Source organism: Alexandromys fortis, unplaced genomic scaffold, assembly GCF_014885135.2.
Source record: "Alexandromys fortis isolate MF-2015 unplaced genomic scaffold, M_Fortis_MF-2015_v1.1 scaffold_8_1_9099942, whole genome shotgun sequence".
Lineage (NCBI taxonomy): Eukaryota > Metazoa > Chordata > Mammalia > Rodentia > Cricetidae > Alexandromys > Alexandromys fortis.
This window is the reverse complement of record NW_026067898.1, coordinates 6517417-6531642: the sequence shown is the minus strand read 5'-3', so window position 1 is coordinate 6531642 and position 14226 is coordinate 6517417. Positions and strand designations below refer to the sequence as shown.

The following is a 14226-nucleotide window of genomic DNA, read 5'->3' as shown; positions in this document are numbered from 1 at the left end:
AGGGTCCCCAAACTACTTATTTTTATGTCTTCCTAGAACTCTTAGGTAGATTTTCTTTCTCCATTGTGAAGTAGTTTTAACTACTTACCTAACACAACGACAGTGCAAGGAGCTTTGGCGACACCGTGATCGTTCTCAACTTTGATCATGTACTGGCCGTGATCGGGTCTCAGAGAGTCACGGATGCGCAGCTGAGATTCTCCTTGTTTGCTGTTATTGATGCTCAAACGCTCTGTCAGAGGCAGGAAAAACGGCTCCTCTTCTTCAGCCTCACCCTTCTTCCTCCTAACCGGGGGTGCTGCCCGCTTCTTAATTTCCTCTGGTACAATGACATTTTCATCCTTTATCCATGTGATTGTTGGGTAGGGCGAGCCAGAAATGGTCGCATCAAGTGCTATTTCATCACCCCGTTTAACTTCCAGGCTTGTTTTGAGGATGACTTTCGGGGCATCTGTAATGATTAAAAGTCAGAATTGCCTTTAATTCTCAACCAAGCATGAACCCCATTTGTTTTACAATGAAAAAGCAGCACCCCCAATAAACAAAACATACCAATAGGATCTACAGCTTTGGTTGGGGGCGTGGCCCGAGAAGGTTCACCAATACCAGCAGCGTTCTCTGCTCGCACACGGAATTGGTACTCTTTCCCCTCCTCAAGTCCTTTGGCTGTATAGGTCAGAACAGGTACCAGATGCTCATTGCATCTCCTCCATCTGTCTTCACCCTTAGCAATCTTTTCTATGATGTAACCCATTATCTTGCTTCCTCCATCATACAAGGGTGGCTTCCATGTGATAGTCATTGCCTTAGCTGTAGGATTATGAACCTCAACATCCACAGGGGGATCAGGCGGTTCTGGCGAACAAAGAAAAATACCTATTACTATCGGAGAAACCAATTAAATGCAAAGACAGTAATTCTCGGATATTCTGTCTTGGCCATCAAATGTCTATGTTCCAACTTACGCTTTGGATCTTGAGCGATGACGGGATTCTTGAGTTCAATATATTCGCCTCCACCAATCTTGTTGACTGCTTTTACCCGGAAAAAGTATTCACCATTTGGTATGAGATCCTTTACGGTCCAAGACAGTTTGTTCTCACCAGACATGACTGGTATGTATGTCCTCCTCCCAGCCTCTCTACGCTCCAGGACATAATGAAGAATTGGGCTTCCACCATCATATTCCGGAGGCTCCCATGTTAACTTGCAAGAACTCTTGGTTATGTCACTTGCTTTAATATCTTTGCACGGACCAGGTAGACCTGTTACATATTAAATTGATAATTACTATCATAAGCTTGAAAAATTAGCATTTGAATGGTGAACTTTATCTGATTTGGAATATATACATTTTTGGGTGGAGTAATCTTTTCTGTGCTACTGTCCCTCAGAACACAAGACATTTAGCATCTTTGTTCCCCATCTGTTACTAATCAGAAACATCAATCCTTGAGTATTTATGTTAAGCAAAATTGCTCTATTAATATCCAACTAAAACCAGGGATGGTAGTAAAGGACAGAAAAATATTATTACTCCTGAAGGAGAAGACTATAGAAAGCTGAATTTATATAATTCAGAAAGAAATATTGATCACTGAAATACTCTTTAGGCATGCTAATTCATTTACATTAGTATTTCAAATGCAAATAAATTAATCAGAGCTTAATCTCATCTCTTCAAAATTGCTTTTCAAATGAAAATAAGTAACTTGAGGGAGTGTTCGGGGTCCAAATGCCAGCTCTTGAAGCTATTTGTACAGACTATCGCAACGCTAGCTATTATAACTTCTGGAACAGATGCTGAATGCCCAGAACTGCATTACAGAATTATTACCTATGACTTTGACATTGACTGAAGCGGTTGCTGAGCCAAGCTTATTCTCCAGGGTGATGGTGTACACTCCGGCATCTGCACGGACACTCTTGGGAACCTCCAGGTGTGCAGAGATGTGGTCACTCTTCACTGTTAATCTGTCGCTGGCTTTCACCTCTTTCCCGTCTTTATGCCAGCTCACAGTTGGAACTGGGACAGCTCTGAAGGGCACAGGGATGCTTAACTTTTCACCTTCGATAACAACGATGTCGTGAGTCTCTAGATCAATTGTTGGTTTGCCTACGAAACATCAAGGGGTAGGGGAAAATACGTTAAAATGCAGTGATCAGGAAAAAAAGAATATATTATCAGCTATAAAATATATCTAATTCTTACAGTCTGGGTCTTTGGCAACCACGTTCTCAGAGATTTCAGATGGCTCACTGACGCCAACAGCATTGACGGCTCTCACTCTCAGGACGTATTCCTTGTCGGGAACAATTCCCTCTTCGACTTTGAACTTCAAATCTTTTACTGGGCGAGAGTTAACTCGCATCCATTTCTCGGTGCCCACCGGACACATTTCAACATGGTAGCCTATGATAGGACTGCCACCATTTTTCTCTGGAGGTTTCCAAGCGATGGCAATGTGTTTCCTCCCAGCGTCAGTCACATGCAGATCAAGAGGAGGTGAGGGAGGACCTGGGAAGACAGCAGCAAAGCATTGACATCCCAGTCTTACCACCAGGCCCTACACAATCTTCTCTGAATGATTGGCACGACTGACTTACTTGTCGGATCTTCAATTGACAGGATTTCTGTGGGCTCACTTGGGTGACCAACTCCTGCCTCATTTTCAGCCCGAACTTGAAACTGGACTTCTGTGCCTTCGATGACATCAGTTACTCTGAAGTTACAGTCGGGGCCTGAGGTCTTCCCAGCTTTTACCCAACGGGTGCCTAATTTTTCCTTCTTCTCAATGATGTATCTGTTGGAACAAAACATTTCACTTAGCACTCAGAAAAGCAGAAGTTTGTCCCGGATGTCCGTGCTTGACTCTTTTTAAGTGGAATGGAAGCTCTACCTCTGGATCGGTCTTCCACCGTCATTTTTAGGTGGTTCCCACTTGAGGTCAACATGTCGCTTTGTCACGTCAACCACTGTCAGGGCATAGGGTGGTCCCGGGGTGGCTGTTGGCAAAATAACCAATGGTTAGAAAAACCCGAGGGAAGACGTATTACTCGCTACAAATGCTGCTGCAAAGACTTAGTTAAGGTGCATACTGAAGGTGTCTTTGGCCAGGACGGAGTCTCCGATTTCGGTGTAGTCGCTTTGCCCGATGGCGTTTTCTGCAGCCACGCGGAACACATACAGAGAGCCCTCTGTCAGGGGGGTTACTGTGCACTTGGTCTCCTTGACCGTGGTGTCCACTGTTTGCCAGCCTTTCCGCCTCACGTCTCTTTTTTCCACGATGTAGTTGGTGATGGGTGACCCTCCGTCTTTCTCAGGAACTGTCCACTTTAGGTCAGCTGAATTCTTTGTGATATTAATCACTTCGAGCCAACGAGGTGGTGATGGAGGATCTGAAGAAAAGAGAAAAAAAAAAAGTCCCATGTAAGTCTTTACCAAAGGTTCTCATGGTGTCAAGGAAACAATGAGGCAAGGTGGGAATAATAGTGAGGTTTCAAATCTCCTTTAGACGTAGTTTTCAGATCGTAAGAGTGACTTACAGAGTTTCTCCCGGCAAAGCACAGGGTCGCTCGGGTCACTGGGCTCACTCTCTCCAGCCTTGTTCACGGCTCTCACTCGGAACGAGTATTCCTGCCCTTCCATCAGGCCTGTGAGCAAATGCTCGGTGGTGGGGACGCCCTCAGCCACTCTGACCCAGTCGTCTGTCCCAGTTTTCAGCATCTCAATGACGTAAGACTCAATCTTTGCCCCTCCGTCGTGTTCTGGCTTGGTCCAGTTCAGTACCAATGATGTTTTGCCTATGTCCTTTACAGTTGGTTTTCCAGGAGGCCATGGAGGATCTGCAAGCCAATTTCAGCATTGTTTGTTTTGTCCAAAGGAAGTTAATATATGCCTCAAAATAACCACAGAAAATCATATAAATAATACCTATGGGATCCTTTATTAAGATTGGTTCAGTTGATCTACTTGGCTTTCCAGGCCCAGCCAAATTTTCAGCCAGCACACGGAATCTGTACTTTTTCTTATTGGTGAGACCTTTCACTCTGGAGCAGGGACAAGGTAACATCATGGTAAGAAGTGTGTACTATACATAGAAGAGGCTAACTTGTTTAAATAGTGAGAATCAATTTGTAAATTTTACTGAATATACTTCCACATACATTTAAAATTATTTTAACTGCACTGCCACATTCTTTATATTAAGCCACATATATTACTCAAATTTTATCTATAATATTATATATTATATTAGATATTATAATGTATATACATTATAACATTATATATAATATATAATATTATATAATAATGTGTATATAATATACATTATAATATTATCAGTTATGCTACTATATTGGAAGACCAAATGCTTAGAAATAGAGATATCAGATATGTGCTATTAGATGGTATCCATGTCATTTAAAAACCATGTGCCAACAGGCAATAGAAGTAAAAGTGATGAAAATCTCTTGATTTGTAATCACACGTGATCAAAAGGAATCGTGGCATGCCAACAGCTGAGTATGTGGCTAATTTAAAGCAATGACAGGCACGTGGAGCGGGCTCACCTGTAGGTTGTGTCCTTCACTGGCATCTTATTGCATCGGACCCATTTGTCAGTGTCAGGGTCTAATCTTTCCACCCAGTATCCGGTGATGGGGCTGCCACCATCGTCATCTGGCTCACACCACGTGAGGGTCACTGCATCTTTAGTGATGTCAGAAGGTTCTAGGCGAGTTGGCGGTCCAGGTGGATCTATAGATGGCATAGTGACAGAAAAAAGTCATATGCGCTGTATCCAACACCTACATGCACGATTGATATAACCCATCCCTTTTTCTTCTCTTTAGTTAGCAGATTGAGCATCTCACCAAACTGATACTTGGCGACTATTGGAGCAGCCTGCACTGGCTCGCCAATGCCGTACATGTTCTCCGCTGCAACTCTGAAGATGTACTCTTTGTTGGGTGTCAGTTTGGTCGCCTTGAAGTGTGTGTCCTTCACAGTCGAGGAGAGCTTGTGCCACACATCGCTGTCCGTCGCCTTCCTCTCCACGACATAGTTCGTGATCTTAGATCCACCATCATCTCTTGGCGGGTTCCATGTCAGAAGACAAGACTCATTGGTTACCTCTGTGATGTCGAAAGCAGCTGGTGGTCCGGGTTTATCTGTGGATGGCATTACATGGGGGAAAAAAATGTCGTAAACGGTTTTGTTCAAGTAGCCATGGCGAACTTAATCCTTTTAAAAAGAAGAGACTCCCTTACCCAAGACGTTCACTTCCACCACTGCGGTGGCCCGGCCGCAGACATTCACCGCTTCTATGATGTACGTGCCTGTGTCGCTTCTCTTACTGTCTGTGATTGTCACCGTGGATTTCTTAGGAACGTTTTCGATGGTGATTCTTTGGTCTGGCTTCAGAAGGGTATCCGCCTTTGTCCAGGTTATTTTAGGTTCAGGCTTTCCAGTCACAGTGGCCGGAAGCTCAATCTTCGTGCCGGCTTTTACCGTGAGGCCAGCGAGGAGTTTCACATCAAGGAAGATCTCAGGAGCCTCTGAATTGGAAAAGATTGTTCACACTGTTAGCGAGTTCAAGCTGACAAGGTCAGAATTCTGGCTGATAAGACAAGAAAATGATAAATACCCTGTGTGTCCACCGCCTGGATTTCTTCTGTGGGTTTGCTTGGCTTGCTAGCACCTAGCCTGTTCAAGGCTTTCACGCGGTAGGCATACCATTTGCCTTCCTCGAGGCCTGTCACTTCCATTCTGTCAGAACACAAATAGGGGCGTTATGGTCACGGAGATAATCTATTACACTTAGAGTTACATAGTATAGTTATTTCTCTAGAATTCATACCACTAACATAGTACCAGTTTTTAGATGAAATATCTGGACTGTGGGGAGTGGAGGAAGCAATGAATGTGTCAGGAATGGATGGAGTCCTGGTGAATTGTGTTGTTGACGTGAGCACAACCATGTCCTCAGACTCATGGAAATGGCAAAGCCTTCCTCTGGTCTATGTACCAATGTTGACAAGCCTTTGACCTTTAAGGTAAGACTGGTGTATACAAAGTATCAACCACAGCTGCTTCCTCCTGAATCTCCCCTACCCAGACCTCCCATGGAGACAGTCTACAGCCTCCACTTTGGGCTGTACATAATAAACCTGCTGAGTTTGCTGGTAGCATAGGAGGTGTCCTCCATTATCGTGGTCACCCTCCCCAAAAAAACACACACTAGACCACAGTTTTTCCTGTATATTTCTGCTATGCCTTCCATTTCTTCCTGTGTTGCCCCGGTTAGGTTCCTGGGACCAGGCTATTCTTGATGTGTGACTGGACTTTTCAGTATCATAACTAATGAAACGTTGAACGCTGTCTATGCTCAGCTGAACTTTGTGAAATCGGATATAGGTATACTAGAAATATTCTTAGTGAGGAAAAAAAAATGAACATTTAATGTCTCCCAGGTAAAATCCATTCTAGTGATTAGGAGTCGGAAATACGCATGTATCCAGTTTAAAAAACAAACACCTACTTTGTGTCTGCAACAGGCTCGCCACAGGCAACCCATTTGTCAGAACCACGGGGGCATTTTTCAACTATATATCCTTTGATGCGCGAGCCACCGTCATTTTTAGGAGGATCCCATGTGAGGAAGATGCTCTTGGCAGTCCTGTCTCTCCACTTGACATTCTCAGGTGGGTCAGGTACCGCTGGAACATTTTAAGGAGGGCGTTAATCGTAGACAGGCTGCTCTCCAGTTACGGCCATGCTACCAACCCATGTTGTCCCGATTCCAAACTTTAACCCGGGCACTAAAGCCACAATTGGGTAACACAGACCGGGCATGAACCTATGAGGCATGCACTTACTTGCAGGAGCAGACATATTTACAGGTTCATCAGTATATGCAGGTTCTCCAGGGCCACACTTGTTTCGAGCACAGACTTTGAATAGATATTCCTTTCCTTGAACAAGATCAGGAACCGTGAATTCTAGATCCGTCACAAAGTCCATAACCTGGGACAAAGAAACAGTTAATTGATTATCTTCCCCCAGTATTTCCTCAAGTCAAGACTTTTTTAAAAAAAAAATCACGAATACAGATACCCACTATTAATTTTTTAAGACTGAAAAGCTCAATTTGATTTTAAAAGGAGTTTATGAAAAATGCACCAGCAAACAGTGTAAATCAACTCTTCAAATGATTGTTTTTCAACCAAATGCTTCTGTATTTTGCAATATTTCTTTTATGAATTGATGGTATTTAGTTCCAGATTTTAAAATTACTCATTACATAAAACAAATTTTAACTTGGATTTTGAAAAGGATGCCTTCTAAATTTTAAACAAATTATGTAACATATCACATAATTCAAGATAACAGCTAGACCAACTTTAAAAGATGTATTGATCTTTGTTAACATATATTCAAAAAATGGAGCTGTGGAGGGAAACTATGCAAAAACTTATATATTTCTCTAGTTAAAGTTTATAAGACTATGTATTTGAGATATACAAAGTGCTGTCATTTTTCTAAAGTCTAAAAACACTTAAAATTTGATAAAATAAAAAAAAAATAAATAAAAAAGACCGGGACTTTCTATGTAGCCCAGGCTGCCCTGGAATCTATTACTGTTTAGTTCCGGTTGGCTCTAAATCCACAGTCCTGCCTCAGTTTCTACAAGCATGCGCCACTACACCCTGCTTACTCTAAAGTTGTTTTACATGCAAGCTTAGTGTTATTCTCATATTATTTTTGTATTAGGAAAAAACAGCAAGGTGGGTTATAATAATATTTGGCCTTAAATACAATGATAAATAGATTCCTAGTTTATGTGCATTAAAAAGATAGTTGTTTATTAGAAATTTAATCTTAAATGAGAGTAATAATGGGCTGGGGGCGAACTCATTGATGTAGTTGCTGTTTAGCATGTGAATCTAAGTTTTATTTCTAGTACTGCAAAATGTGTGTGTGCACACGCGTATAGATACATGGAACACACACACACGTGCACACGTACATATAACCAGCATAAAGGAAGAGAACAAGGCAGATCAGTTCAACTAAGGTAAATCAAGTACAGTGATGAAAAAACCATGAACACTGAGACAAAAAATACTTCCTTTGAAATGGCTTATAGCTCAGTGTGTGCCTATGGGTACTCACTAGATACCAAGTGTGTAGATAAGCTTTCTTTCATGTGTTAAAGGTGCCTAGCTGAAAACAAAATGGGACAATTGTACCAAACCCTGGCTAAATTATCCAAGGAACAGTCCAAAGGTTTTGATACTTGTCACGACACAAAGGTAAACTGAGCCCATGACCCATCTGCATGGCCTCCCAGCCTCCTTCTGGAATCCCCTTCATTCTCTCTTCTAAAATCGCTGCGTTACTATGCGTCACTCACTTTAGTCCATGTTTTCCGGCTCATGTCTCTCTTTTCAATGACATATCCAGTTAGTGGGCTTCCTCCATCATCATCAGGTGGTTCCCACGTCAAGTGCACAGAATCCTTTGTTACATCGCTAAATTTCAGTTCTTTGGGTGCGCTTGGGGGAGCTAGTAAGAAAAGGCAGTGAGAGGTATTATGATTGAGGTCAATATGTATTAATGCAGTCAAATCACATTAGATAGCAGGAGTTTAATTCCTTACCGATCACATTGACATCAATTTCTCCAGAAATTGACTTCACAGGATTTTCTAATGTGAGTGTGTAAATACCCTTGTCTGGCCGTTCACTGGGAGAAATGATGAGTTCGGCATAGGCCGATATGGTCTTCATTTTCACACGGTCCCCCTCTTCTAGGACTTGATCTCCAAAAGTCCAGGTTGCTTTTGGTCTTGGGTAGCCCGTGCTTGGAACCAAGATCTTGATGGGATTTGGGACAATAACTTCCAAACCATCTTTGAATGCACTCAAATCCATTGTTGGTTCAACTACCAAGAAGAAAAAAGCTATGAATTTCTAGCACCATATGTATGTCTCTGGTACACCAAAGAAGGTACAGACTAATCTAGAAAATAAAATATCTTTTTACCAAAGGCATCATCAGCGGTGAGAGGACCAAGGATCTCGGATGGATCTGAAACACCAGCTGCATTTTCTGCAGATACTCTATATAAATATTTATTCCCTTTATGCAATCCAGTGACCTAAAATTACAAGTTAGTATTTGTTAACATCATATTCATTTAAGCCCATGAACATATGTTATAATATATGTGATATTTCATAATTATGTATATATAATATAGAACATATATACATATATAATACACACACATATTTAAGATGCAAACTGCTTACCTTGTAAGTCAGTTCAGGGACAGGTTTCATATTGCAGCGAATCCAATTGTCTTTCCCTTCCTCGCATCTTTCAATTATGTACCCCAATATTGGGCTGCCCCCATCTTTCAGAGGAGGCTCCCATGTGAGCTGAACTGATGATTGTGTCTGTTCCGAGGAACTGAGGTTCACAGGAGGACTTGGTCTCTCTGGAATGGCAGAAAGATTAGGGACATACAATTTTATTGAGTGACAATTTATTAAGACATGGAATGATCCTAACAATGTCATCAGAACAAGTCTGTGGACTGCGTGGGCACAGTCTTGGCTTTTACTTGGTTTTGTTCTTTTATTATATTTTATTTGATCAGAAGCATCTGAATTCACAGATTTAATTCTTTGTGTTTATTTTCTTTGTAAGTACTGCTATGATCTTACTCACCTATTGGATCAGCAACTTTGACAAAGGGTGTGGCTGTACTTGGTTTCCCAACTCCGATTCGGTTCTGGGCTCTGACGCGGAAGCTGTACTCCTGTCCTTCAACCACATCGGTGACCGTAGCTGACAGGTCCTCGGCCCTTACCGTCATGGCAGTGTCCCACCTGATAGAAGTCTTGTCCCTCAGTTCAATCACATAGTTTGTGATTTCAGCACCTCCGTCGTACTCTGGTGGCTCCCACGTCAGCGAGACACCAAATCTATTCACGTCAGTGATGGTGACATTCAAAGGAGGGCCTGGAACATCTGGATGTCACCACAGAAGAAGCACACGTGAATTCGGGTTATGTTGGGGGGAAATAAAAAATTAAGCTAGTTGGCAGTTTACTACTTCTTACCATATTTACTCCTGGCTTCTACAGGATTGTCGGTTTCTACTGGTTCTCCAGTGCCGACTCTGTTCCTCGCGCTCACACGGAACAGGTACTCCACTCCTCCTTTCTGTAGGCCAGTGACAGTAAACTCACAGCTGTCCGCTCGGTCAGTGACCAGAACCCAGGTCTTCCTCTTGATATCACGCCTTTCAACAACGTAACCTATGATTTTGCTCCCACCATCTGTTAAAGGTTCTTCCCAAGCGAGGCTGACTTCACCATCAAATGTTTCGGTCACTTCTAAGTTACGAACTGGCCCAGGAACATCTACAATGTACAAATCATAGACTGTTTAGTGGTGCTGTGCCTTTAAGCTGCACTACGCCAATCAAGTTTGAGTGACTCGGTGGCTTACCAATAACTTGTAAGTTGATGAAGCCTTCTGCTTTCCCATGCTTATTCTGAAGCACGATTTTATACCTCCCCTTGTCCTCCTTTTTGGCTTCCAAGATTCTGAAAGAAGTCTGCTCAGCTGTAGTGTCCACAGTTTTTGTAGACAGAGGTTCGTTTTCTTTAAACCACTCAGCTTCTGCTTTGGGGTAGGCGTCGTAGGGCACGACCATAGTCAGGGGCTGCCCGGCATCAACCACGAGATCCTGATCAGCTGTCTTGATTTTAGGTGCAGCTAGTGAGAAAGAGAACATGCAAACGTGTTTGAGTTATATATTATAGTCATGTTACGGCATGGGTTTTTTTTTAAACTCTACATTGGCTAACATTATCAGAACCTTGGAAGTATGCTGCAGTCATTTTATAGCAGAGAGCGCTGTTGGAGGGTTATAATAATTCTTCCCTAGTCCAAACCATCAGCCTTGAAAAAAAAGATAGTTGGAGATGACATAATGAAGATTAACATCCAGTCTTCATTAAAAATAGTAACAGAGGGGATGGAGAGATGGCTCGGTGGTTAAGAGCACTGGTTGTTCTTCCAGAGGACCTGAGTTCAATTCCCAGCAACCACATGGTGGCTCATAACCATCTATAATGAGATTTGGTGCCCTCTTCTGGCATGTAGGTACACATATAGGCAGAATATTGTGTATATATAATAAATAAATAAATCTTTAAAAAAATAGTAACAGAGGACCAAGAATAAAGTGAAGTGGGGTTTTGCTTTTGTTGCTGAAAACTATTTGATAAAATCAGTTTTTGATAAATCAGACATTTTTTTTCCTTGAATACAGGGTATACCAATAGGTTGTTTTTAGAACAACCTATAATCTTGGGTCAAGATGAGAGTTATCTAAAAGATACATAGGAGTTGCACAGCAGTAGAGTGAGGGATTGTCATTAATTCTATGAATTCGTGAACAGCTGCCACATGCCAGGAATAATCCCATGGTATGATATGAATGGCATTAATGTCCTCTCTAGAACAGGAGAAAGTAGAGTATCTAACATGCGATGTGGGCTTGAAAACCATAGGCTTTCACAAGAAGCATTTTGCTGTAACTGTAAAATCTGAAAGGCGCCTTACCTGCTAACTCAAGTTTCGCCCTGGCTTCTTTATCTTTGGCAATGAACCTGTATTCGCCCTGGTCACGTGGTTTAATGTCACAGATCTGTAGCCTGTGTATCTTTCCTTCACTCATCATCTGGTGCTTGTCGCCCTGGACAACAACCATGTTATTTCTAAGCCACTGGACCTCCACTTTATCTTTGTTGAGCTCAGCCATAAAGATAACGTCGGCACCAGGGGCTTCAAGAATGTCTTGAGGAGGCCTGATAATCTCGACAGGGATTTCTGGAAAGGAAATATTAAAATAAAAACAGATGTATGCTTGTATTTTTATCAGCATCATAAAAAAAATGGTCACTTCAGTCAGAATTACTCCTGAAGCCGATACGCACCTTCCACAAAGAGCCTAGCTCGGGACTTCCTGTCCTCTACGCCACAAGCGTACTCACACTCATCCTCCAGCCGGCAGTCCTTTATGATGAGCCTGTGTATGCTCCCATCTTTTTCAAATTTGTATCTGCGGAAGAGATTGGATGATTAGTTAGCTTGAGCCACAAGTGCTCAGCTGTCAACATGCACACAAAAGCAGCGAGCCCCGGCACCGAATGCTTTTGGCATACTTTTTGCCTTCCTTGATTTCTCTTCCGTTTCGGTACCATTTTACGTTGGCTTTCTCTCTGGAGAGTTGGCAGGAGAAGACCGCGTCATCAAACTCAGTGACCGTCTGGTCTTCCAGGTGCTCCACGAATTCTGTCGGGGCTTCTATGATGAGCAACTCTGCGACCGATTTGTCTTGTCCAGCCGTGACAATGTATTCACCCTCATCTGGAAACCCGCAGTCCTTGATGATTAGCGAGTGCTTGTACTTATCAATTCGGTACGACACACGGTTATCAAGAGGCACTTCCTCTCCATTTTTGGTCCACTTGAGTGTCACATTGAGACGATTCACCTTGCACCAGAAGGTGACTGATTTCTTCTCCATTGTTTCGATATCTTTAAGAGGTTCAATAATCCTAAGGTCTTCCTCTGCGGTGATAGAGAACAATAATGTTGAATTTAGTTGTTTGCATAATATAAATGGCTGGGGAAAAAATGCTCTGGCACCGTCTAAGTCACACATACCTTCCACTATGAGATTGGCTGCGCTCTTAACATTCTCCCCTCTGTGGTTAGTCAGCGACACATTGTAGTTGGCTTGGTCATCTAAGCGTGCGTCTCTGATTCTGAGAGTGTAGACCAGGTCCTTTTGGAGGATGATGTATTTTGAACTATCAAATATGGCCTCTTCGTTTCTGAACCACTTGGCTTTGGCACCTTCGGTATTGACTTCACAGTTAAAGACAACCTCTTGCTGTTCTTTCACTGTGGTGTCCTTAAGAGGAACTATGATCTTGAGTTTTTCTGTAAACAACCAATAAGACTTTGTAGCATGACGAGGGACCACAACTACAAACAAATCAATCCAAAGAAGCAAGAAGAAACTTACCGATGACGGTCAGGTGAGCCGCAGCTCTGGCAGCCCCAACCATGACCACATAAGTGCCCATGTCTTGTAGTGTGGCGTCTTTCACAACTAGGACTCTCTTTTTGCCATCAGCGATGACGTCATATTTATCTCCAGACTCAAGAGTCTGATCATCCCTCTTCCACTGAACTTCAAAGCTTTCCTTTGATATAGTGCAGACAAACTCGGCCTTTTCTCCTTCCAGAATTTCAAGGTTTTGAGGCTTTGAGATGAATTCAGCAGCAAGTTCTGGAAAGCAAAACATTGGAAGACATTGAAAACACAGGTGTTAGAATCTTAAGTCCGACAAGAATGAATGACTAGGGAGAGAATGCGCTTCCCTGAGATTTTCTTACCGTGTACTTTGACTTTGCCGTCTGTCCGAGAACTTGGGAGTCGGCAGTTGTAGCTGCCCGCGTCCTCAAGCTGCGCATTCTGAATGATCAGGATTCTCTTCCTGCCATCAGTAAGTATCTCAAATCTTCCTGTTTCTATGATCTCCTCATCCCCTTTGTACCAAATCACTTCGGCCCCAGGCTTGGAGACTTCGCACACCAGCTTGATAGTGTCTCCTTCACTAACTTCCAGGTTGGCAAGATTCTTTGTGAAGACAGCTTCTTCCTCTATAGAAAAAGAACCCAAATTCATTCAGTAAAACCAGAAGTGGGTTTTCCAGACTAGTGCATTTAGGCAAAGAAAGCCTTCACACTCACCCAGAACTGTCAGCATGCCGGAAGTTCTTGCCGTCCGCACTTCACAGGAATATTCGGCTTCGTCATTCAGTAGACATTTGTTGACGACAAGAATTCGCACGGCTCCCTTAGAAATGATGTCATACTTTTTGCCCTTTTTAATTTCAGCACCATCTTTAAACCACTGAACCTGTATTTTAAGACAAATAGATTTATTTTTTTTTAATCAGTGTTCATGTTGTTCCTTCACATGGTATTCCTAACAGAAACTAGGGGAGCTAGGATGCAGAAGAATTTAAAAAAAAAAATCAATCTTAAGACATTATAGTATTTATAAAAGAAGACCATAAATATTATAGTATGTATGAAGGACAGATACAAATAAAAAACAAAAA

At 42.4% G+C, this 14226-nt stretch overlaps 1 protein-coding gene across 3 annotated transcripts in view; it reads right to left on the bottom strand.

Moving 5' to 3' along the window:
• Ttn (titin) overlaps positions 1-14226 on the bottom strand; it is a 266701-nt gene that overhangs the window by 83418 nt on the left and 169057 nt on the right. For all 3 annotated transcript variants that reach the window (XM_050120983.1, XM_050120974.1, XM_050120992.1), the window contains 30 exons: positions 13853-14021; positions 13496-13762; positions 13122-13388; positions 12758-13036; positions 12253-12661; positions 12025-12149; positions 11651-11917; positions 10529-10798; positions 10138-10440; positions 9743-10045; positions 9322-9509; positions 9053-9167; positions 8667-8951; positions 8421-8572; positions 6883-7030; positions 6546-6723; positions 5652-5773; positions 5275-5562; positions 4879-5175; positions 4576-4762; positions 3935-4050; positions 3547-3846; positions 3100-3399; positions 2901-3006; positions 2608-2804; positions 2213-2518; positions 1838-2116; positions 966-1265; positions 553-855; positions 89-451 (listed from right to left, as the gene is read on the bottom strand). In XM_050120983.1, coding sequence (XP_049976940.1) covers positions 89-451; positions 553-855; positions 966-1265; positions 1838-2116; positions 2213-2518; positions 2608-2804; positions 2901-3006; positions 3100-3399; positions 3547-3846; positions 3935-4050; positions 4576-4762; positions 4879-5175; positions 5275-5562; positions 5652-5773; positions 6546-6723; positions 6883-7030; positions 8421-8572; positions 8667-8951; positions 9053-9167; positions 9322-9509; positions 9743-10045; positions 10138-10440; positions 10529-10798; positions 11651-11917; positions 12025-12149; positions 12253-12661; positions 12758-13036; positions 13122-13388; positions 13496-13762; positions 13853-14021 — 7189 coding nt within the window. The remainder of the gene's footprint in view (positions 1-88; positions 452-552; positions 856-965; positions 1266-1837; positions 2117-2212; positions 2519-2607; positions 2805-2900; positions 3007-3099; positions 3400-3546; positions 3847-3934; positions 4051-4575; positions 4763-4878; positions 5176-5274; positions 5563-5651; positions 5774-6545; positions 6724-6882; positions 7031-8420; positions 8573-8666; positions 8952-9052; positions 9168-9321; positions 9510-9742; positions 10046-10137; positions 10441-10528; positions 10799-11650; positions 11918-12024; positions 12150-12252; positions 12662-12757; positions 13037-13121; positions 13389-13495; positions 13763-13852; positions 14022-14226) is intronic.